This window comes from Molossus molossus, unplaced genomic scaffold (assembly GCF_014108415.1).
Source record: "Molossus molossus isolate mMolMol1 unplaced genomic scaffold, mMolMol1.p scaffold_m16_p_7, whole genome shotgun sequence".
NCBI lineage: Eukaryota > Metazoa > Chordata > Mammalia > Chiroptera > Molossidae > Molossus > Molossus molossus.
The window spans coordinates 20,175,851-20,199,793 of record NW_023425401.1 but is presented as its reverse complement, the minus strand read 5'-3'; the positions used below and the strand labels follow the sequence as shown (position 1 = coordinate 20,199,793).

At 40.7% G+C, this 23,943-nt stretch overlaps 1 protein-coding gene across 21 annotated transcripts in view; it reads left to right on the top strand.

Annotated features, from left to right (window-relative positions):
- The window catches only part of LOC118619779 (histone deacetylase 9), a 171,055-nt gene extending 147,656 nt beyond the window's left edge, over window positions 1-23,399 (top strand). For 20 of the 21 annotated variants that reach the window (XM_036246485.1, XM_036246481.1, XM_036246494.1 and 17 more), the window contains 3 exons: window positions 1,489-1,699; window positions 2,149-2,366; window positions 20,751-23,399. In XM_036246485.1, the coding sequence (XP_036102378.1) occupies window positions 1,489-1,699; window positions 2,149-2,366; window positions 20,751-21,065 (744 nt within the window). In that variant the 3' untranslated portion in view covers window positions 21,066-23,399. The remainder of the gene's footprint in view (window positions 1-1,488; window positions 1,700-2,148; window positions 2,367-20,750) is intronic. The other variant, XM_036246495.1, reaches the window with a different exon arrangement.
- The last annotated feature ends 544 nt before the right edge of the window (window positions 23,400-23,943 follow it).

Below are 23,943 nucleotides of genomic sequence, written 5' to 3'. Positions count from 1 at the left end.
CTAAACATAAATATTCACGGATGATATTTTCAAATCTTCACTTATTAAAATTTATTTTTCTTCTCTTCCTGTTTTTCCTATCTCTTCGATGGTAAGCAAATACTGACAGAAAAACTTCTTGTAACACATGAATAAGCATTTTATATCCATTCCTCTTTGCAAGCTCGAAGTCACTCCTATCAGCTAACACAAACATACACCACTTTTAATGTGGTCAGGGAGAATTTCTTTCTCAAAGGACCAAGCACTAAAGCCAGACCATTTAATGTTTTGATGGTAATACAATTTGGTGCCGTTGGATGAATAAACCAATGCGGTTTGGATTGAAGTTTCATTTTTCTTTGCTTCCATTTTGGTGTGGATGAGGCCATCACAATTAATTTTTCAAGCTTAGCATGGCTTTGGCAATGGGACCTCTTAAATTCCATTTCCCCACTGAGTAGTGGGAGATTTTCAGGAAAAGAGGCCAGGAGACGGACTCACTTCTAGATTAAACATTGCACTGACTTGCTGTGTGACTAAGACAAACCATTTACCTCTTTGTCCTTTCATTTCACCATCACTGAAAATTGCTTTGCTTCCCTGGTGCACAGCAATTTTGAAAGATGAAACATGAGTTTTGAAAAGAAACATGCCACATAATTTTGAGGTATTAGACTTCTGCTTTTGTAATACCAAAATGACCACCATTCATTAAACTCTTTGACTGGTATAATTCATTATTACTATTGATGATATAATTATTATTGCCTTATTACTGTTATCATACATTTCAAGTTCTTAATTGCATTTTTATTTGATATAATTCCACTTGTAGTTTATTTTATTAAACAAAAGTATTTGGAGTGTCATTTTCAATATTTAGAGATTTGGGGATCTGTTATGAATTAATATAAAATACATGTTTAAATCAAATGCCTGCATATTTTGTACAACCTCTCATTGAGTTATCTGAAGAATTTTATTTTAAAAATTAAGTATTGGAAACTTGCAGCTCTGTGAACTTATTAAGGGATGTGTAGAGAAAGGACAATTTATTCCCTCTGCTTCAGACTCCAAAATCACAGAGCATTTAATCTCTAGCTTCTTAATTGCTGCGATGTATCCTTACTTTAGCAATTTGAAAAAATTTTACTTTTCCAATATACCTTTTTATTTAATCAGTTTATTAAAATATTTTGGAAATAAACATCCTAATTATGAAGCCTGAAATCAGCATCATGTTTAATGGTAAACACTCTTTTTTAAGTTCTGTACAATGACACCCAATACTGAATTGTCTTCCATGCTTCAACTCTATGCTTATGTCTCCTTTGTGAATTCAGTAAGTTTGACATGTCGTCATCCGTTTTCCCTACCCTGCCATAGGTAAGAGGGTCTTTTTTTCTTTAGGGGTGTGGGGGATATGGATAAACAACTTATGATGTGCAGACCTAGTGACGCACGTGGGTGAAGGAGGATTAACGTCTTTATCATTTCTTCGCACAGGCTTCTAGTTCACTGAAAGAAAAGCAGAAGTGTGAGAGCCAGACGCTGAGGCAAGGCGTTCCCCTGCCTGGGCAGTATGGGGGCACCCTCCCGGCGGCGTCAAGCCATCCCCACGTCGCTTTGGAGGGGAAGCCCAACAGCAGCCACCAGGCTCTCCTGCAGCATTTGTTGCTGAAAGAACAGATGCGACAGCAAAAGCTTCTTGTGGCTGGTAATTAAGGAGAGCACCGTGTAGGGATCATTTGGGGCTTTTATTTGATCAGTGATGCAGCAGGATGTCTTTTTAACTCAAGGCACTGGCAAAGATTGGCCATTTACCCAGGTCTCCCTAACACCTGGTACTGTGGGAAAGGCTATTATCCTTCGTTATTCCTAGATCCATGGAAAAACAAACACACTCACCCTATTTAACTGTCACATGCCAGTGTGGACTACTGGGGCGTCATGGGTCAGACGCCTGCCTGTTGAATGCTTTGCACTTTTGCCTTCACTGCATCCAACCTGGTTTTCTCCTGCGTGCTTGGTGGCATCACTGCTTTTCATAAAATGTGTCCCCTGTATCTGTTTTCTTGTGGCTTCTTGTCTCTTCTTAAACAAAGTCGTGTGTGTGTGTGTGTGTGTATATGGATATATATTTATTTTTATTTTTATTTTTTTCAGGTGGAGTTCCCTTACATCCTCAGTCTCCCTTGGCAACAAAAGAGAGGATTTCACCTGGCATTAGAGGTACCCACAAATTACCCCGTCACAGACCCCTGAATCGAACCCAGTCTGCACCTTTGCCTCAGAGCACATTGGCTCAGCTGGTCATTCAGCAGCAGCACCAGCAGTTCCTGGAGAAGCAGAAGCAGTACCAGCAGCAGATCCACATGAACAAAGTAAGCCCCTCGCCGAGTCCAAGTGCCATGACCGCCACTGGGAATTGGGGTTCCCTTCACCAACCTGGGCATTCATTTAGGAGGAGGAGATCGTGTATGTCGTAGTCAGCAGGGGATTGCTATCGGGGCTCCAGGACACCACCAGATGTCAGGATTTCCACCATCATTGCATCCACGGGGTATTTGCACCAATTTGGAGATGATAGCTAAGCAAGGTGTTTTATGACAGAGCACCTGTATTAATACAGAAGGACATACAGGCACGTGCACAGAGCCTCATGCCCATTGCAGGAAAGGCTGGAGGCAGAGTTGAATGTGGTGGGTTGACATCTCCAAAGGCAGAAGGGACAAGGTTAGCCAACAGGGTCTTTTCCAGCAACTTGTATGTATCCATGGTATAGTTGCGTTTTAGCATTTCCCACTGCGTGGCAAACAGGGTTTAAAACAGTGTCTGAGGAACTTGTGGTGACTTCCTCCTGGCAGCCGTGTGGTGGCTGCAGTGGACAGCGAGCGTCTGTATGACACCACGTCCTCAGACGCTGTCCCGCGGGGGCCACCACAGGCAGACGCTGATCACACCCCAGCGAGGGCAGACAGCCTGGGGAAGCGTTTGCAGTGAACTTCTAAGCAAAACTGGTCTGAACCATTTTGCTACCCTCCTCTGCGATGGTTGGCTTGTATTTCTCATTCCTGTAAAACGTCACCGTCCTGAATATCACGATTGTACCCACTCACCCTTGTTACTGTATCTCCTACGAGTGTTCCAGAGGCATTATATTGAGAAATGATATGCTGTTTTCTGGTAGATAGCTAAACATTGGTTTAGTATTACAATGTTTCGTTGTCTTGTAAACAGAGCAAAACCTCGTGGGCAAAAGTCTAATCATCTTCCCAGTAGCAGTAGGAAAAGGGGTTTTATCATCTGGTTACCCGAGTGCAGGTGCGCCTAGTGTTTCTCTCTTCTCTTCGGCCACCTTGCAAGGCAGAGCCATGAAGGGGGCATGGGCTGAAGATGACATTACTGAACAGAAATTCTTGCGGCCCAGCCCTTTGATACTTTGAAAGGTGTGTGTGTGTGTGTGTGTGTGTGTGTGCGCGCGCGCGCGTGCAGGGTGGCCATCCCTGGCCATGGTGACTGCCTCCTCTCCTGCCACCTTTCATTCAACTGCAGACTCCTTATAAAATCATCACATTAATGCCTATTTTACCGCTACACCTTTCTCTAAGTTATCAAATCATTCTGTATCAAATCAGTTTTATAAGAGAACCACCCTCCTTCTTGAATAATGGCGCGATACTCATTGGCGTGAATGTGCTCCCCGCCTGTGTGCCGTGTTACGGTAGAGTTAAGTTTGTTTCGGGGTCTCTCAGAACTACTTGAAACTGCCAGGTATTCTTGAAAAATGGTCCAGTGTCTAGTGAGAAAAACACGTGTGGAAGGAAAGATCGGGAATCCTACTCTGCCTGGTGATATTCTGATGTGAAGTGAGGTTAGTGAGGTTCCTGTGATACCGTTAAGGGTATTTTGGAATACATGTTTTGCGACCTGGAGTTGCCATGTCTCAGACTCAGACGGTGTGCTGGTATCAGGGTCTTTCTGTTTCAGGGTCTCCTTTGCGATTTTGGTGAGCGATCTCTGTCACACGGCGGAAACTGAGATGCAAAGCATCATTTGCATCAGTAATGAGAAAGGCAAATCTCATCAGAGGCCTCCTCCCAGGTGGAGCTGATTCCTAGGAATCTGTTAAGAATTCTTCCCCAAATTAGAAACAAACCTATACTTTTAGGCGCACGTTTGTACAGTGGTTGATTATGAAATCTTGTCTTAATTAGGCAAAATGAAGTCCAGAGAACTTCAAAGTACGAAGCTGATCTTTATATATTAACCCTGCTCTGCTCGGGCGTTCAGATTACTTGCAGGTCTCCCGTTGGCGTTTGCCCAAGGGTGTTCCTACGTGTAATCAAGATGCCCTGTGCACGCTGGGCGTCCTCCAGAGTTGAGGACATTTCACTTGCTATCAGTCGTCAAAGGGAACAGAGAAGAATCTTATTGAAGAAAACATCAAACCTCTGTCCTATACTAATGCATTCGCGACAGCACCATCAAGGAACAAATGGCCCCAGTTCAGCCTTCCCCGTGAAGTGATGAAAACATTTCTTTCCCATTAGGCAAGGGCCATAACTTAGATATCTATCTGTATGTGTCCTGTAACTATTTAGACTACCCACTAATGAGGAAAAAACACAGACACTTTATATCATTTCTTTCCCTGTTACTTGGATGAACCTGTATTGAATCCATTCAAACTGGAGCCTACCAGTTGGCATCATAAAAACATGGGCCATGCCCTAGCCAGTTTGGCCCATGGACCAGAGAGTTCGGTTTCTGCTAAGGGCACATACCTTGGTTGCAGTTTGTCCCCGCTCTGGTTGGGGTCGCGTGGGTGGCAATCACTCGATGTGTCTCTCACATCAATGTTTCTCTCTCTCTTCCTTCCTCTCTCCCTTTTGCTGTCTAAAGATAAATGCAAAAATGTCCTTGGGTGAGGATTAAAAAAAAAAAAACATGGTCCTGCTCCTGTGCTACTTATTATAGGAGTAAATATAGGCGCAGGTGGAGACAGGTGGGCATATGACATAGTTTAAAATGTCTCTGCTTTTTACTTCCTTAACTTTTTTATTGGTTGTGTCTGTTTGTTTGTTTGTTTGTTTGTTTTGAGGAATTTAGAGAAGCAAAAATGGGGCAATAAGAAAGAAAAAGTAAGTAGGTTTATTTCTAAACCTACATGAGATTAAATATGATCAGCCTTCGTGGTGTGAAATTATTAATGACATATTTCAATTGCTAATAATCTTTAGAAGGATTAGAAGCAAAATTACTCTTCAGAGCATAGTTTTACACAGTGATTTACCTATTAAATTTCGAAGACTCTTGTGTGTTGCTGTGATTCCAATGCATTTATGAAAGCAGTCATTCATACTTGTTATAACCATACAAGGTAAATGTTATTAATTATACAAAATAATTTACCTGCTTGTTGCCTGATTTACAGTGACATTTACATGGAAAATTGGTGTGTTATAAGAATTATTTGCCTCATATAATTATGGTGTAAGTAGTCAATAGCTTAGCAGAGATGTCCCTGGGATGGGTTTATATAATATTTGTATTGTTATATCTATACAATGGGATAAGTAGAAAGGCAAGTGGAAAACCATGTCTGAATGATTTATCTCTGCCAATCAGTATGAATATTTTACTTTCACTGAAAGTTTTTTGAGAAGCTTAACCCTAAGAAATTCAAGACTTATAATAATTTGTTCTTTTCTCTTTTTGAGACATTGGATAAATTCAGAAATGCATGAAACAGTTTTATTGCTGATATGTGGTACATTTATGCAATGATGACTTGTGAGCCTTTTAAAAAAAAATCCAAGAATTTCTTTATACTAGCATCAAAATAGGACTCTTTCTTTTGCCAGTATCTTTGCTTTTTTTCTTCTTCTTATATTTAGAGAGAGAGGAAGGCAGAGAGAGAAAGAACCATCAGTGTGAGAGAAACGTGGATCGGTTGCCTCCTTCATCCCGCTACCAGGGATTGAACCCAGAGCCCGGGCAGGTGCCCTTGACCTGGAATGGAACTGGCCACCTGAGGTGCGCAGGATAACACCCAGCCAGCTGAGCCACACCAGTCAGGGTTCTTTTGCTTTTTTTTTAATTGGAAGAAAAAGAATTGTTTCTAAAATAGAATTTTAAAAATAAATACAAAAGAGCAAACAAAAAAGTAAGAGGGTATCGGTATTTTCTTCTGAGCTCATTTCAAGTAAATATTGCCACAGATTTTTCTAGTAAAGTCAAACTATGATAGATGAAAACAGAATACACCACAGTAACTTGGATATTTTTATGATTTTTGAAGTATTCTGACCATTACCTAATCAAATGAAGGGCAAATCTCTAGTCATATCATTCTCTAAATTATATACAGAAATTTTCTGAAATATCTTCAGGCATTTTTATGGTGAGATAATTTGACATAGATCTCTACCTCCTACCTCTTTGAATTATTTTATTGTTACAGTATTAATAGAAGAGCATCAATTGTGCCTAATAGTTTCTATTTTAAATAGAATGAAAGTATCTTTTCTAATACCATGTTTTTCATACTCACTCTCCCAAATCCATATGAGCAGACATGGACAGAAACCTCTTTCTTCATTCAGTACTTACTTGAATAAATACTGACCTGTGCTTGTATCCATTTAGCAAATCATATTGAACTCATACTTTTTGCCAGACACTATTTTAGGCACTGGGCAAACAACATTCAATGTCCTCATGGAGCTTAAAGCGGGGAAGGGGAGGGCAGCCTTCAGGGGAAGCATGATACAATGTGTTAAGTATTAGGACAGAAGGCTTGAAGGAAGGACCTTGTTTTCTTTGAGGAAATAAGACCTGAGACTTGTTTGGTTACTTCTCTGGATTGTCTTGTCCATTTTACATCTTTTTTATCTTTGTTCCTCTCTTTCTTTCTTCCTCTCTCCTCTCTTTTTTTTCTCATGCTTGGTGATAAATATCTTATGCATTCCAATGACTGGATATCAGCCAACACTTTAAAAAAACCTCACATAAATCATGAGATGATATCTTATATATGTCAAGGTTCACTCTAGATATAAGTATTTATTATATATTTATTACTATGATACTTAGGCATTTTGACATGAGAACTATTTTATCATAATAAAAATATATTTAAGACGGGACCAGTAAAGGGCAGGCCAAGCAGATGTCCTGTGTTGCCCTTATTCAAACAGGTAGATATTATGTCTGACAAGCAAGGCATGAATATAATTTTGCTCAAATGCTGGAGCAGAACAAATGGGGAGCTTTCATTAAGTTTTAGAAGAGAATTTGATCCTTTATGTGAGTAGTATCTGTTATATTCCTTTTCTTGACATAATTTCTAACATAAATATTACATATTCTTCATAACCCTTCATGATTCATACCCACTCCTTGTCCCCAATAATCCATCCACAGCAACCCAAGGGAACATATCCGTTCATGCCTGTGGTTGCATACAAACAGCATGTATATGGATGAGTGTTACTTTTTTCCTTATGAAGTGTTCCTGAAGGCAGTCCTAAAATTAAGCTATTTTGTGCACTCTTGAGCAAAGTGTATATTTTCCCAAGAAGATTCATTTGAAGAACAACTATTTGACATATACATTCCAAAAGGTTTACATTTGTGAGTCACACTTCATATGATCAAACAAGTAAACACTTCACATTAGCTTTATTTTAATAAAGGTGATTCTATCCATAGCTTGCCTGCGGGAAGATTAGGCTTTTAAATATAATTCGATGAGGACCGTAGACCAATCTTTGCTTTGCTGCCGTACCTACTTCTCCTGTCCGTCCCCTACTGTGATGCACTGAGTCTTCCCAGCAGGCTCTCCATTGGTGCCCTAGGGATAGGATCATTTAAATAATACCAGCTCCAGCCTGGCCCCTGTGGCTCAGTGGTTGAGTGTCAACCCATGCATCAAGAGGTCACCGGTTCGATTCCCGGTCAGGGCACATGCCCAGGTTGTGAGCCCGATCCCCAGTGGGGGGCATGTAGGAGGCAGCCAATTGATGTTCTCTCTCATCGATGTTTCTATCTCTCTCCCTCTCCCTTCCTTTCTCTCTAAAAATCAATAAAGAAAGAGAGAGGGAGGAAGGAAGGAAGGAAGGATACAGCTTCCTTTTGTATGTAGGACCTGCTGTGAGCTGGGACACCATGCTTATGTTCTTATGGATGTTATCTCCTCAAACTTAACAACTCACTTCTTTTAATCTCGAGAAACTGAATTCGGACGGGTTTACATGCATCAGCCAGGTGACAAGGCCCGCAGCTGACAGGGCTGACCTTCGGAGTGGGACGTGCGACACCACACTTTCCTTCTGCTGCACTTGTGCTCAGGATTTTAGTGTTGTTCTTATCACCAAGCAGGAGACAACATTTTCCTAATTTTAGTTTGGCCAAAAAAGTAGAAAACTTACAATGAAAAACAAGGCAACACACACGCAAAAGGAAGGCCACCTTACGTTATTGTGGTGTTGGTTTGGATTCTCCGGGATGAAGACATCTCATTTCCTGGCCTGCCTCCCAACTTTCCATGCACTGTGCTCCATCTGGGAAGGGTCTTTTTTTTTTTTTTCCTTTTTTATTTTTTAATGGACCCGATGGTAGGACATTTCAGATAGCAGTTTGCTTATGAGGCTGTCCGGCCGTGCGGGGTGTGCGGCCGCGGCCAGGCCGTTTCGTCCCTGCCTCGCATGCTGCACCGTTGTCATATGTTCAGAGCAGGCAAACATCTCGCCGGGGTTCTGAGCCGGCCTGGAGTTGCAAGCCTCCTGACTGCATCAAGTTCAGCTGAAATGCAAATGTTGGCATCTCATCTATGGGTGGTTGGAAAATGCCTTGTTTTAAGTTTTGAAAAATGGATGAGCAGAAACTTGAACTGGGCTTTCATTTGGGAAACTAGGCATTACTGTTGTCAGGTTTAATTTCTCTCTATCCGTTTGACAGCTTGTTTCCATGCAGAGTCTTTAATCACCAATTTTGGATTACATTCTTCCCATTAGATGGATAGTATGTCCCAAATCTTTAGCTAGCACTGAAAAGCAGTCTTAATTTTATAACAGTAAAAACGTTCCTAGATTATTTATGTATCTATAGAGGTTTATAAAAGACACTTTGACATTACCCTTAAATAGATGCTATTTTGACACGATTAGCCTAATGTAAATAGATCTGTGTAGGTATGTAGCCAGCTTCAGAAAAACCCCACGATGCTGAAATACCAGTTTACATCAGCACAGAGAATCCTTAGAGAAGCATTTCACTATATAATTACAAGTTGATGGTTTATAATATACAGAAAATGGCTTGTAGCTTTATTAGTAGATGTGATGAAATCCTGTGTTTGCAAAAGAAACGAAATGACCACTTGAGTGGATTAATGGGTAACATTCATAAATGTTCCCAGTGCTGCGTTCATATCTGGAAGATGCAGGGAAGGACCTCAACCTTCCTTTTCACTCTGCACTGTTCATCTAGTCAGAGACGCTTTCCCTGAATGAGAAAAACAATAGTTGGACATGACTATGAGGTAAGAAAGGAGGGAGAAGAAATATCTGGGGAATCAAACCATGTGAGTAGTTTGACTGATGTTGATTCCAGGCAGTTCAAAGGCAGAGTGAAGCTAAATAATCTGGTTGTTTTCCAACCTTGACAAATAGTTTCATTTGACAGAATGAGATAATTAAGTCTTACGAAAGAATTTTTAATATAGCTAAATGATTTGTGGATATGAAAACCACCAATGTGTAGCCGTCTCCTTATTACAGATTTTGGTTGTTTATAAGTTCCTGATTGTAGATATTTTTTCTTCCTCTATCTTTCTGCCCTTTCTCTAAATACTTATGAAATCCGAGGGATTATAGTGAGCCTGAAATGTCATACGGTCTAGAGTGTTCCTATCCCTTCAGGCAGAATTGCGCCCAGGGCTATGCTCCCATATCCTGAACGTACCGTTCCTCTCTTTTTATCAATTTAGTTGTATCAGCCAGCAATAAAAACTCACTTCTACAGAATAATTCCTGGCATGGAATAATGTATGATGTTCCCAGAGGTTTATTAGCAACCATTATGCTGCATACTGGAAACAGAAATAAAGAAAGCTTGTTCTTTCCTCGAATGGGCTCAGAATGCAAACTGATCATTCTATTCAAAGACGGTTCTACATAATCTGCAGCTCATTAGAATTGCAAGATCAAGACTGCTTGATATATTTTCCAAGACAAGTTTCTGGTTATTTTTAGTTTTGCATCTTTGATCAAAATATTGCCCTGGCTGGTTTGGCTCAGCAGTTAGAGCGTCGGCCTGCGGTCCAGAGAGACCCGGGTTTGGTTCCCGCTAAGGGCACGTACCTCGGTTGCAGTTTGTCCCCGGCCCTGGTTGGGTCGTGCGGGAGGCAGCCATTCATGTTCCTTTCACGTCGATGTTTCTCTCTCTCTCTCCCTCCCACTCTATCTGAACAAAAAAATGAAAAAATGTCCTCAGGTGAGGATTAAAATATATATATATATATATATATATATATTTTTTTTTTGAACTTTACCCTGGCCAGTGTTGTTCAGTGGTTAGAGCTTCAGTCCACGGACCAGAGAGTCTCGGGTTCGATTCCATCAAGGGCACATACCTCCATTACAGTTCAGTCCCCGGCCCTGGTCAGGGTTGTGTGGGAGGCAGCCAGTCAGTGTGTCTCACGTCAATGTTTCTCTCCCTCCCTCCCTCCCACTCTATCTGAAGATAAATGGGAAAGTATCCTTGGGTGAGGATTTAAAAAAAATAAAAATTAAAAAAATATGTAGAACCTCTTTGTTCAATAATTCTCAAATCTGCGCATTTTAGAGGTAGTTATTGAGGCTTACCTGAGAATGTACTGAAAGTGCTTTGTAAACATGGTAAGCAGTACTGAAGTCCTAATTCAGTATTTATATTCTCATGTAGCATTAATAGTTCATTTTTTAATGTATTTATTGATTTGAGAGAAAGGAAGGAAGGGGGAGAGAAAGAGACAGAGGGGGAGTGGGGAGAGAGAGAGAGAGAGAGAGAGAGAGAGAGAGAGACATCAATGTGTTCCATTTATTTATGCATTCATCGATTGCTTCCTGTATGTGTCCTGACAGGGAATTGAACCCGCAACCTTGGTGAATAGGGAAGACACTGTAAACAACTGAGCTACCCAGCCTGGGACTAATAGTTTGATTTTCCTTATTCTGTTAGTGAAGATAGTTGTCTGGACGCACTAGACTGTCTCAACATTGTATCAAGCTACTTTGTTGTCAATCAAATCACTACATTTTGTTCCATTGTTCTCTTACATGCTTGTATCTGTCAGGAAGCCAACCTTATTTTTCTCTTTGGAACCATATTATGGTTAGTTATTGAATTTTTATTGAGATGTAATTTGCACACAGTAAGATTTGTTCCTTTTGCTGTACAGTTCAGTGAGTTTTGGCAAATGCATATTGTCATATAATTACCACAATGTAGATAGAGAACAGGTCCCTCAGCTTCAAAAATTCCCTTCTACTCTGCTTTGTGGTCAGTCCCTACCCCTACCTCCAACCCCTGGCAAAGTAGTTGAATTTCTCACCATGTAAGGAACATTTTTTAAAATGTCACAATTGTGAAGAATGGTATATTTTGAAAGTATGCAGACATCAGCCCTATATGATCAAAACTGCAGAATGTTCAATCAAGAAGGGACATGAGGGGTTATTTTCAGAGGTCTCAAGTCTACAGTTACGGACCGGATCCATTCCATTCAGCTGCTGTCTTCTGCCTACCTGGTGTCGTAAAAAAGATTCGAATTATTGGTGAATCTTTAAAAGTAGAAAGATTTCAGATACAATTCTGAATTTCTGGCATCGTCTGAAAAAATTAAAAAGTCTGGCCACACTGTCCCCACATTTCCTCATGGCAGTTACCCCCTGGGGCTTACTCTTGGTTGTCCATTTTAAATAGCATTTGCAGGGCTGTTCGGTTAACCAAAGGAAGGGGTGATCAGTGGGGGGCAAGGGAGATGTTCACGTGTCAAGTGATTGGAAGATGATTGGCTTGGAGGTCTTGTCTATTCTGAGACAATAAGGATTAGCAAAAAGATAAATAAATAAGGATCCCTTTCCTCACTGTGCCTCTATTCATTACTTTTAAGAGCAAAGAAAAAAAAAACATTGAAAGAAAGTATACTTTCAACTGAAAATCGGACAGGAGATTATCAGGGAAATCCTGTTATGTAATAGAAAAGGACATATAATCACACAGTGCTGTAACAGGAGGAAAAATAAGTCTTTTGTGTTCCAGTTAAGAGAAACCTCTAATAGTTCTTGGTCTCTTGCTGAGGATTTTATGCTCTGAAAGGTCGATCTCCCCTTTTCCACTTTTGCCCCCCTAAATCCAACCTTCTGCCGTGGCAGGAGTGATCATTTACAAATGCGAATCAAACTATGTCAAAGGCTTGCTCACAACCCCCCAGTTGCTCCTCATTGCTTCCAGGATGGAATTCAAACGTCTCTGACCTACGAGGCTGTCCTGATCTGGCTCCTGTCCCCCAAGTGACCTCATCTCCCACTCCCTTCCCTGACTTCCTGAGCTCCAGACACACTGGCCTCCTCTCCTGTCTGTGGGGACTCTCCGTCCACCTCCAGGAGCTGTGCTGGCCACAGATCAGTGTGGAAGGTTCAACCTACGGGCCCTTTCATGACTCGACCTTCGTGCCGGAGTCTCTCAGATCCAAACTCTCCGGTGAGAGAAGCCTTCCCTGCCCAGACCAATTAGATGCAGACACTGTCCGCATCACTCTCTTATCACATTAAGTCCCAGTCTTCAGTTGCTCACTTTCTGTTTACTCCCCTGAGAGTTTGCCTGACTCACCTCTCTTCCCAGGGCCTGGCATACAGTAAGTGCTCAATAAAAGTTGGTGAATGAACGAGACTGAGTGGGTAACTGTATCAAACCAGCTGAGAGGAGGATTTTCATCCCCCTTCTCAGAAAAAAACCCTCGTGTAAGTTATTAAAATATTGGGATGTTTTGAGAGCCACAGAAGGGCTATTTAAATTGCAGGTATTGCCCTGGCCGGTTTGGCTCAGCGGTTGGAGAGTCCGCCTGCGGTCCGGAGAGACCTGGGTTCGGTTCCCGCTAAGGGCACGTACCTCGGTTGCAGTTTGTCCCCGGCCCTGGTTGGTCGTGCAGATGGCAGCCACTCGATGTGTCCCTTTCACATCGATGTTTCCCTCTCTCTCTCTTCCTCTCTCTCCCTCCCACTCTGTCTGTACAAAAAATGGAAAAATGTCCTCGGATGAGGATTAGAATAAATAAATAAATAAATTGCAGGTATTGGTTTAGATCAGACGATCATTTAGCGTTATCAAGGTGTACCAGTTTTTGTTTAGAATGCACTTTGCACCTGGATTAATTCTATGCATCTTCAGTGTTGGTAAGAAAGGATCTTTCCTTCAGTTTAGACTTTTAATTTATGTGAATATCGAATCAATGTATGGAAATTCTTTATGTCTTGTTATTTAATTTCAGCTCCCCCGGTTACTCTAAAAGGCGCAGAAGCGAAGTAGCATGGAGTGTGTTGGCTAGAGGCAGAGTTCCCTCTGAGTAGACCTCGAGATTTGAAAGCCCGCCAAGTTCTGCGTGTTGTTTTTGAGAACATTTGGTTCATACCTAATCTGTTCGTGAATTGAGACCGAATTTTATCATTATTTTTAAATCTAGTTTCCTTGGAGCTTAAGGGAAAGGTTTTACTCTCCAAAAGAAGAATTTTACGTTTATTTAAAAAAAAAAAAGTGTGCTATTGCCCTGTTGCAAGTAAAATCTGCCTTAAAATCTGAGGCATGATAAGAAAGAATTGAGTGGGGTTGAAGGTCATTCAACATAGTTTAATAATCACGTTCAAACACTTGTGCTTAATGATTTGTTGATAATTTCAAAAAATCAGATGTCTATCAGAAACAGATTTGCTCCCTATACACTCCTGTTCTTCGTTCTTATTCCAAATCTGAAGAAATGTGTGGGGACAGGAAGAATTTCTGTGGCAAAAGTTAAAGAACAGAATATAAAGATATTTTCTTCGAAAACACTTGGGCTTGCGGACTTCTAGACTTTTATCAAACAATGCACCTTACCCAGAGATGAGCTTAATGGGTTAATGTGTAAAGATTAGCAGCACAGCCTTTTAATATTTAATGAATGTTACAGCATTTGCCAATAGAACACAGGATGTTTCACATAGAATATAAAACGTTGATGTTATGGACTTGCTATAAATATGATCATGTTAGGGATTGGTAAGAATTGAAGAGTTATGTTGTAATACCTGAAGTTTTAGAAATGTGGATAATCATGCTCTCTGGCCTGTAGATTGTCTGTGTGAGTGTGTATACGTGTGTGTGACAAACCGATGCATTCTTAGTGTCGCCAGTTGCTGGGCAGTACCATGGGGAACAGAGAGACACATCGACAGAGTAAGGACACAGATAAAAGGGGCAAGAGGAGCTCATCTCAGCTGGGTTCCCACCAAAGTAACTCACCTGGTGTCAGACCAGTGACACACAGTGTTTCACCAATGGGGCCTCAGCCGAGATTCTCACGGGCTTGCACATTTATCTGCCACCCAGATGGCCCGCCTGTGTTTTCTAGCCAGCAAGGCAACAGCTCAACTTTGCTGGGGGATCACCTCCAGATGTTCAACCAAAGAGAGACCCTGCCACCCCACTGAGAGTAAGCAGACAGCTCCTCTCTGCATCTGGGGCCACTCAGTGACTGTACAAATTCGAAAAATTACCGTCGCCGTGATGGTCACATGTGTAGTGCGGAAACACGGAGGACACAACATTGTCTGGATCCTGACTGTCTTAGTAAATAGTCAGAACCTTACGGATAGTCCCAAGTTACTTTTTATCTTTAATATCCGAAATAAGTCAAGCCTGGCAGGCCGGTTTTCTGTGGCTTTTGTTTGTAGATTTTCCTTGCTGATGTTAATTGCTAATGTTTCTACTCTGGCCAATTTGACTGTTTAAACAAAAACAGCTTTTGTCAGATACCTAAAAGAAGAGAAGTGTAGGTTAAGCCCCCCTGCGCCTTCCTGGTTTGCAGTGCGGGCTCCGGGAGGTCCCATTTATCTCTTTTACAATTTGTGAATCTCAGCAAAGAGCACGTTTTGTTCCAGAGGTGGTGAACAAGGGGTAGTTACTGTTCACGTTGACATTGGCATTGTTTCATGGCTTGGAAAGAACAGCGTGAGAGCATTGCTACCGAGCATTAAGTTTTCAGATATTTGTGAAACAGACAAGTGAGGGAGAAATGGTAATGACTCCTAGATTTTTGATGCATGCAATTGGGTTGGGTAACTGTGCACACAGATGGGAAAATAGGTGAGCGATACATTAGAGGGGGATGGGAATATCTCTGAGCTATTTCAAGTCTATGGTACCTATTAGATAGTTTAGATCTAAGCAAAGACATTAAGCAAGCAGCTAACTATGCAAGTTTGGAGCTCAGGGGAGACATTGGAATTGTTTATATTAATTCAGTTGTCATCAGAATATAGCTGTTTCAGAGGAGAGTGCAGAGTGGAAGGGTGGAAAAAACTCCTAGGTTTCTACTCTGTTTTGGAGATGGTTCAGTTTTTCTTGGGCATGAAGTTTCTTCTTTACAAAATAAGGGTTTGAAGGATGTTATTATAAATTTTCCAACACCAACATTTTATACCTAAATGATCTTCATTCATAAGTTACTGTTTTATGTCAAGAAACGTTTCTTTTTGCAAACCGTCAAGGAATTCTGCCCTTGGAAGGGGATCCATGAGCCATTTGGACTTCTCGTCCAGTTATCAACATTGTTTACTCTGGGAATTTTCTCCCTTGTGCTCCCTTTAGAGAGCATCAGAAGTGCAGGTGATGCCAAGGGGACCTCTGGAATAAATGGCATTGTTTCTGTGTTGCATAAATGGCATTGTTTCTGGGTTGCATAAATGGCATTGTTTCTGTGTTGCGCTCTGAAAGTCACTACACAGGTTCCTACACATGTCTCTGTCAGCGAGGTTGTAAATACCGACCCAACTGGATTCATAGATGACACATGATGTGATTTCTGGGTACTTCTGTGACCTCAGAAATATATGAACAAGTCAAATTTTAGAAAGTTTCTGTGAAAATGTTCATATGATATATTCTGTGAACACTTAGCACTTTGTCAGTATTAGAGATTTTCTTGGACCTACTTGTTTTCTATGGGAAATTGTATTCCAGCAAATTCACACAGTTTGTCTGGCCTTTGGCTGCACCAACACTAGTAATATTAATCTCTTACTTTCAGAGATGCTGTGACGGTGTCTTGTTTTTCTTTCTAAAAACCTTTACCCTCACTGACACGTATTAATATTCTGTTTAAATTGCCGGTAGATTTGGCATCCGTGCAGTCACTGCTGACGTTCGTAACAGAGATTTCAGGCAAATGGTGTGGATGAAGCTCTATGAGTCGTGAAGTCTGAAGCAAATGGGAAAGGAGAAATGAGGACAACGAAGGGAGAAAAGTCAGGGCGTTTTACCGTGAAGGAAGGTACATGATGGGGTTGGAGTGGAGGAGATTTTGTTTCAGAGGGATGAAATGCTGTAGGAGTAGACATGAGAAGACTCCAGCCGAGAGGGGTGTGAAGGAGGACAGGGCAGTGATTGAGGAGAGCGGGATCCAGGGCACTGGGCCGAGGGGCAGGCGGAGCCCCCAGTGCAGACATTGCTTTCATTGTAACAGGAGGCGGGTGAAGGGGACAGTTGCGTTTCTCTGTTGATGCTTCTATTTTCTCAGTGAAATAAGAAGCAAAGGTATCAGCAGGGAGCGAGGAAAAGGTCTGGAGATTAGAAGTCTGAGGAGAGAGGAGGGAGTCCGAAATCGCCGTGGAAAGAGTGGGAGTAAATTAACCAGAGAAATGGAGAGGGATTGCCGGGTAGCACAGGTCCTGTCTGAGGGTTACGATCATGAATGTGAAGAGAAACACTCAGCATGATTGCAGTTTGTTTGTTTATTTGTTTCCCAGTTTATTCAGCTGCTTAGGTTTGGCAGAGATTTACCAAGTCCTCATTTTGGGGAACACACACACACACACACACACACACACACACTCACACACACACAGGGGAGTTGAAGATAATATGAGGAAGGGAGTTTTAATGGTGCAGAATGGAACCTCACCCACAAGGAGGGAAATGAGGGAGCGAGGGAGGGGTGATGGGCAGTGAGAATGTGCTTGGCCCAGTAGCTTCTAGGACCCTCCAGAGGGGAGGCCCGGTGCCCTCCGCGGATGAGCCAGAAGAAAGGCATACTGTTTGAAATTCAGGTTTAGGTGAGTGTATAGCAACATATAAGACCAACTTAGCCCTGGCCGGTATGGCTCAGCGGTTAGAGCGTCGGCTTGCGGTCCAGAGAGACCCGGGTTCGGTTCCCGCTAAGGGCGCGTACCTCGGTTGCAGTTTGTCCCCGGCCCGGTTGGGGTTGTGCGGGTGGCAGCCACTCGATGTGTCTCTCTCACGTTGATGTTTTCCTCTCTCTTCCTCCCTCTCTCCCTCCCCCTCTATCTGAAGATAAATGTAAAAATGTCCTCAGGTGAGGATTAAAAAAAAAGACCAAGTCTAGGGTGTGATCATGGTGTTGGGAACTGAGGTTCAGCAGAGAACAGGGCCACTGGAGGCGGGGATGTCACGGCACTGAGAGGTCATGTTGGAACTGGAAGCAGAACCCTAGCTTCAGGAAAGTCTTTCTACTTACAGGTGGTATTTGTAGCTTCCTCTTGGTCATGAAATACTCCTCTATTCAAGCCTCCGGAAGCTGGAGAAGATGCGGAGTCACCCTTCAGTAAGCAGGACTTTTACTGTGGCATTTCCGGGACACTGGTCATGTGCTCTCTGGCTACCCTTCCTTGAGTGACTCTCAATCCCTGGGCTGTTACCACACATGCCATAGAGTTGTTGTGTTTTTCCTCCTGTCCACATAGAGGTTCCTCTAGGCAGGGTCTTTTGAACACCTCTCAGTGGTGTCTGTCGGCCGTCAGTTGTCCTTAGCCACCAGCTCTGAGGGTCTAGCACCGTGAACCGGCCCAGCTAAGCTTTGGGAGAGAGAGGGAGAGTTTCTCCAGCTCAGTAGGCATCCACCCAGATGAAGAGCGGTGTCTTCTTGAGGATGGTCCCTCTGAGGGGTGCCTGCAGCCTGCATTATCCGACTAGGACCTTTTCCTAGGTAAATCTTTTTCCCACAAGATCTCTCCTGCTCATGTGAGTGGTGGAAGTAGGGTTGCAGGGCTGACTGATGATCTCTGTCTCTGAGGAATGAGTGGGTGTTTGTTCCCCAGGCCCCTTTTCCCTGGTGTCCTGGGTTTTCTGTGAAAACCCTGCTTGTTTGCTATGCTCTTTTATTAACAGCCAATTAAAGGGGATTCTACAAATGTGTAGTCAAAGTTCAGGAATATTAGTCTCTTTTCTCCGAAGTCTCAGCGGTATGCCAGGTAGTTTGTGTATAAGACATGAAGAGCTGATTAGAATTGGTTAAAAAAAAAAAAAAAAAAAGTTCTGCAGATCTTTTCCAAAAAGTACATAAAAACACATGAAACCTGATAGGATGAACGTTTTTCTTAGGTTGACTGCCCAGGAACAATAGAAGTTAGACGGTAGGCACAACGGGAGTTAATATTTATATTTGCCTTCATTTTTGTATGAATTTTGATTGGTATATATTCTCTTAGCTTGATCTGTCTCACGTAGGATTGGTGGTGTTTAGGTCTCATATATAGTTTACCCTAAGTTATATTTTCTTTTGCTAGAATCTTGTTGTCAACCTAAATATATTATAAATTGTGTTCCCCTCTCCATCATTTTCCATCATTCTCCCTGTGTCTTCCTGGGCTCAAACCCCACTGGTCTTTCCGCTGCTAAGGGGTGCTGGGTTCCCTTTCTAGTCTACACACTGTGCCTTCATTTCCAGCCCTCACACACGTGACTGTCCCCGTCCATCCCTCATCTTCCACATCTCAGGCTAAATGTAGCGCTTTCTCGGTGGAACCTTTCGTAACCGTCCACATTCCACTCCGTTCCCACTGGCACGTCCTCTTACGACAGCCTGCACGTCTTTCTGTCACTTACCATACTTGAAAATACGAGGAGTTTATCTACCAACGTCTAACGCACGACCCTATAGGCCCCCCGAGTGCAGGCAACGGCTGTTTTCCTAGTGCTCAGAATGGTGTCGTGCACGTAGCTGGCACTCATCAGTATTCGTTGCAAAATGAATGAAAACTCCCAGTAGTTCCACCTAGAGTGAAACCAAAGGGCTTCACCCGCGTGTGTGGGGCCATTTGAGGTTTGTATCTAAAGAGGTTACGACGCCCTTCAAAGTTTGAATACTTACGTATTCTAATTCTAGAGCATTTAAAGACATGGGTAGGTATGAGTGGGAGGCACACTTTAATTTTACATAGAAAAGGCTGCGTTCATGAGTTTAGCGGTGGTGTGCTGCCTAGTACATAATTGGCATGTTGCTCACATGGGCACTGACTCAGTGGGAAACTCAAACCACTCTTGAAAACACAGTTCAAGATCTGCAGATGAGCAGTCCATAGAGTCACCCGCAAATAAAACAAAAGGCCTTTGTGAGGTGAAATCATCTTGAGAATTTCCACCCAATTATTGAGCTATTATACTAGGATGTTTCGCTATTGTTTAATTTAAGTATGGCCTGGCCGGTGTGGCTCAGTGATTGAGCGTCGACCCATGCACCAAGAGGTCGCCAGTTTGATTCTAGGTTACGGCACATGCCCAGGTTGTGGGCCTGTCCCCAGTGGGGGGCATGCAGGAGGTGGCCAATTGATGTTCTCTCTCATCCATGTTTCTATCTCTCCCTCTTCCTCACTCTAAAAAAAAATCAATAAAGAAAAAAATATTTTAAATTAAGTATGTTATTAATTATCTTTTTTTTAAATCCTCATCCAAGGGTATGTTCTTATTGATTTTTTAGAGAGAGAGAGAAACATCGATGTGAGAGAGAAACATCTATCGGTTGCCATCAGTATGTGCCCTGACCTGCAGCCTTTTGATGTACTGGATAACACTCCAATCAACTGAGCCACTGGGCCAGGGCATCAATTATCTTTCTTAACCAGTGAGCAGTTAATTCATGCATGTTTGAAGATTAAGTATGATATAATTTACAAGATAAATAAAAGGTCTAAATAAAATTTCTCAAATTAAAGAATAAGTTCTTCTTTCCTAATATTTCATTTCCCTTTGGATATGTTCATAAAACATTTTTAGTGCTTTGAAAAAAAATTTCAAGTCCTGCTTATTTTGAAAGTTCAGGATTTCAAAATGAGTATGTCCATGTTTTATAGTATGTATGAGGACATGTTTATCATTTGACCATTTAGGAAAAGTAGATGGACAACAAGGACTGTTGGCATTTGTGCTCTTTTGTAGAGGTTGACATTTGTTGAAAATGAGATTTTTGGAAAACTTTCATTGCCTCTCTGTTATTTTCATTACATTTCCTATTTTGAGAGGGGAAAAAAAAAGTCAGATTTATTTGGATTAAATTGACTCAGTATGACCTGTCCTTGTGAAAATTTTATGGTTTCCATACAAAAAGTTTATTATTTACCTCTTTTCCACCATATTCTGAGTGTGCTAAGGAGGCATTAGAAACCAAAGTATGTTTTGCTGCGCTGTTACCACCAAGCACTATTGAATTTTGAACCCTCAACACTCTCTTCTAGCTGCTTTCGAAATCTATTGAACAACTGAAGCAACCAGGCAGTCACCTGGAGGAAGCAGAGGAAGAGCTTCAGGGGGACCAGGCCATGCAGGAAGACAGAGCGCCCTCTAGTGGCAACAGCACTAGGAGTGACAGCAGTGCTTGTGTGGAGGACACCCTGGGACAAGTTGGGGCTGTCAAAGTCAAGGAGGAACCAGTGGACAGTGATGAAGATGCTCAGATCCAGGAAATGGAATCTGGGGAGCAGGCTGCTTTTATGCAACAGGTAATAGGCAAAGATTTAGCTCCAGGATTTGTAATTAAAGTCATTATCTGAACATGAAATGCACTGCAGGTTGTGGTAAATGGATATTATTTCCTCTCTCTGAAAAATTTGATTTTAGTGTTTAAGGATTCTAACGAATGTACATAGATCTATATATCTATATAGAGATCTCTCTATGTACTGATCTCTACATAGATATCAAGGTTCCATTGAAACTTCACTGGTAAGGAAATACCTGTTACACTAATATTATACTACTTAAGTATCCAAGTAATTAATAGGCTTTAAATTCATCCCAAAGCCTGCCACATCAATTACTTCTAAGGAAAACGAACTCGTGGTCGTTTTAGTTTATCTGTTGAGATCAGTGACTGCCGGATAGAGTTTCCCAGTCTGATCAATGAAACATTCTATTCTAGATTTTTTTTTTTGATATGTAGAATTCAATTTTCACATCGTTGTACATAATGTATCATACTACAGTCTTGAGCACTGTTAAAGGTAGTCTGCCCCTTCCTTCCTCTCTCATTTTTGTTAAGTGACATGTTCTGGTTACCATGCCAGTAGTCCTAGGTTACTGTATAGATCACAACAGAAAATATTAGGTGTAGAGGTGGTTTTAAATACATAGATGCAAAGTACAGCACTATTTTAAATATGACATTATGTCTCACCTAGTACTGCTCATTTTACTTTTATCTTGTGTTATTTGATGACATTGTCTATCAAAAAAAAGATCAAATGAAGCAGATGCAAATGTTGGCAAGAAATGATGTGCAGCCTTTGGTCCAGTCAGATGCTCTGTTGTATCCACAATTATAGAACACACAGCAACAGTATGATTATTACCTGATACGAAGGCAAAATTATGTTTCAAAGAAGAACGTGTATCCTGTTTTATAATCATTATTCCTAGGATCTCTTAAGTATAATTCCATAATGACATGGCATATACCATATTATTTTGGCAAATAAAAAATTAGGAATGCAAACCTTAACAAGAGAACCTACTGGTACATAAAGCACCTTCAGAAGGGAAGGACTGTGTCCTTTGATGCTATAAAACACAAACAACTTTGAAGGCAACAGAAGACTGTTTATTTAAGTCACTTCTTTGTCAGGTTCCTGCTGGTCTACAGAAAACTGATTCTATGAGGCTGAACAGGAAATGCCTTGTGGAAACAGGAAGTCCAAGTGATTCATGTACTGGGGAATGTGGGGGGAAAACGGAGGATAGTATTTTACTCTTTCTGTTTTTAAAGGGCACTCTATGAATTGATTTATTGTCTAAGAAAATAACACCACAAGTAGGGAAATTGTTAAGGAAGCTTTTCACTGGAACATTTCCTTCAATACTCCCTTTTGATATGTTTACCTTTTTTTATAGGTTTACTTTTGTTAAGCTAGTTAAAGATTCATTGTATTAAGACCCCTTTAATATGAATAATCCAAATTGACCTAGAATCTTTGTGGAGTTTTTTTCTATTAAAATATTCATATTTCTAAATCCAAGGTATTTAAAGGTGTAGTATCCTGTTTCAAAGGAGGTACAGCAGTTTTGCCAAATGTAGACATTGTACAATTGTATGTTACTGGCACGAGTTGTTTACGTTTTGCTGTGACATTTAAAAATATTTCTTTAAAAAGGTTACTGCTAAAGATACATTATCCTTTTTTAAAAAGTCTCCATTCAAATTAAATTAATATAACTAGAAGTTAGAAAGTTAAAACTTTTCCATATAATGAAAGTCCTGATAATTTGACAAATAGCTATAACTTCCTATTACCAACATATTTTGGTTAGTATATTCCTTCAGATTAAAATGACTTTTTGTCAGTTTTTTTGGCATTAAAAAATATGGCATTCCTTAGATAAAATTGTATATTTTTTCCATCTCATAAATATACATTTTCTTTAAAGTCTTTTATTCAATCTCATTAAAAAAAAAAAAAAAAAAAAAAGGGATAGTGCATCTTTTAAAATACATTTTATTTGGGGAGGAACATGTGGCTGAGCAGACTTTTGTATAAGTATAATATTACTTCAAAGATATGTAATCACAAACAAAAAAAAAAAAACCTATTTTTTATAATGTCATTTGAGAGAGCTTCATCAGTACAGTTGGTGGACCTTAATTGTTTGGATTTGATAGTCTTCGATTTAATTAAGAAACTACCTGGAACCAGTGAAAAGAAAAGCTGGACTTAATTATTATCTTAGAGCTAATTGATAACTGTTTCTTTTAAAATCTACTGTATTTATTATAATTTACACCCTTGATGGTGATCTCTTGTTTTGTGTTGTAAATATATTGTTTGTATGTTTCTCTTCTTGCCTTCTGTTATAAGTCTCTTCCTTTCTCAAATAAAGTTTTTTTTAAAAGATCCCCTTTCATACATATGGCTTTGTGTAAACTTGATACAGAATCGAATCCGAAGCTCATGCACCAGGTCTCACATACCTAAACCTATTGCCATTCTTTGCTGAAACAAGAAAGTAAACATATTTTGAGCAGTCACTTCTATGCCATTAAAAATAATAAACCCAACAATAATGATTTTAAAGTATTTACATCAGCCATGATCAAATAGTGAACACATGTAAAATCGGTTGCATTTTCATTTCCCCAGCATGGCCTTTTTCATGATATGTTATCATCTTTGATGTCAGCATAAAATTTTATGTAAATAGATGTCAATTCCTAACTTTTCTCAACTTAAAAAATTATTTTTAAACAGGTTAATATAATCCCTTGAATATTATTAAGCACTCAATAAATATCAAACTGAATAATTTTTCATGTGCTATGATAGTTATATCTATGACAGGGAGAGCCTGATTTACAGGTATGAAGTCACAGGACATAAATTTAAGGAGAAAAGAGTAATTAAATGACCTCCCCTTCCATGGAAATAATTATTTAATACT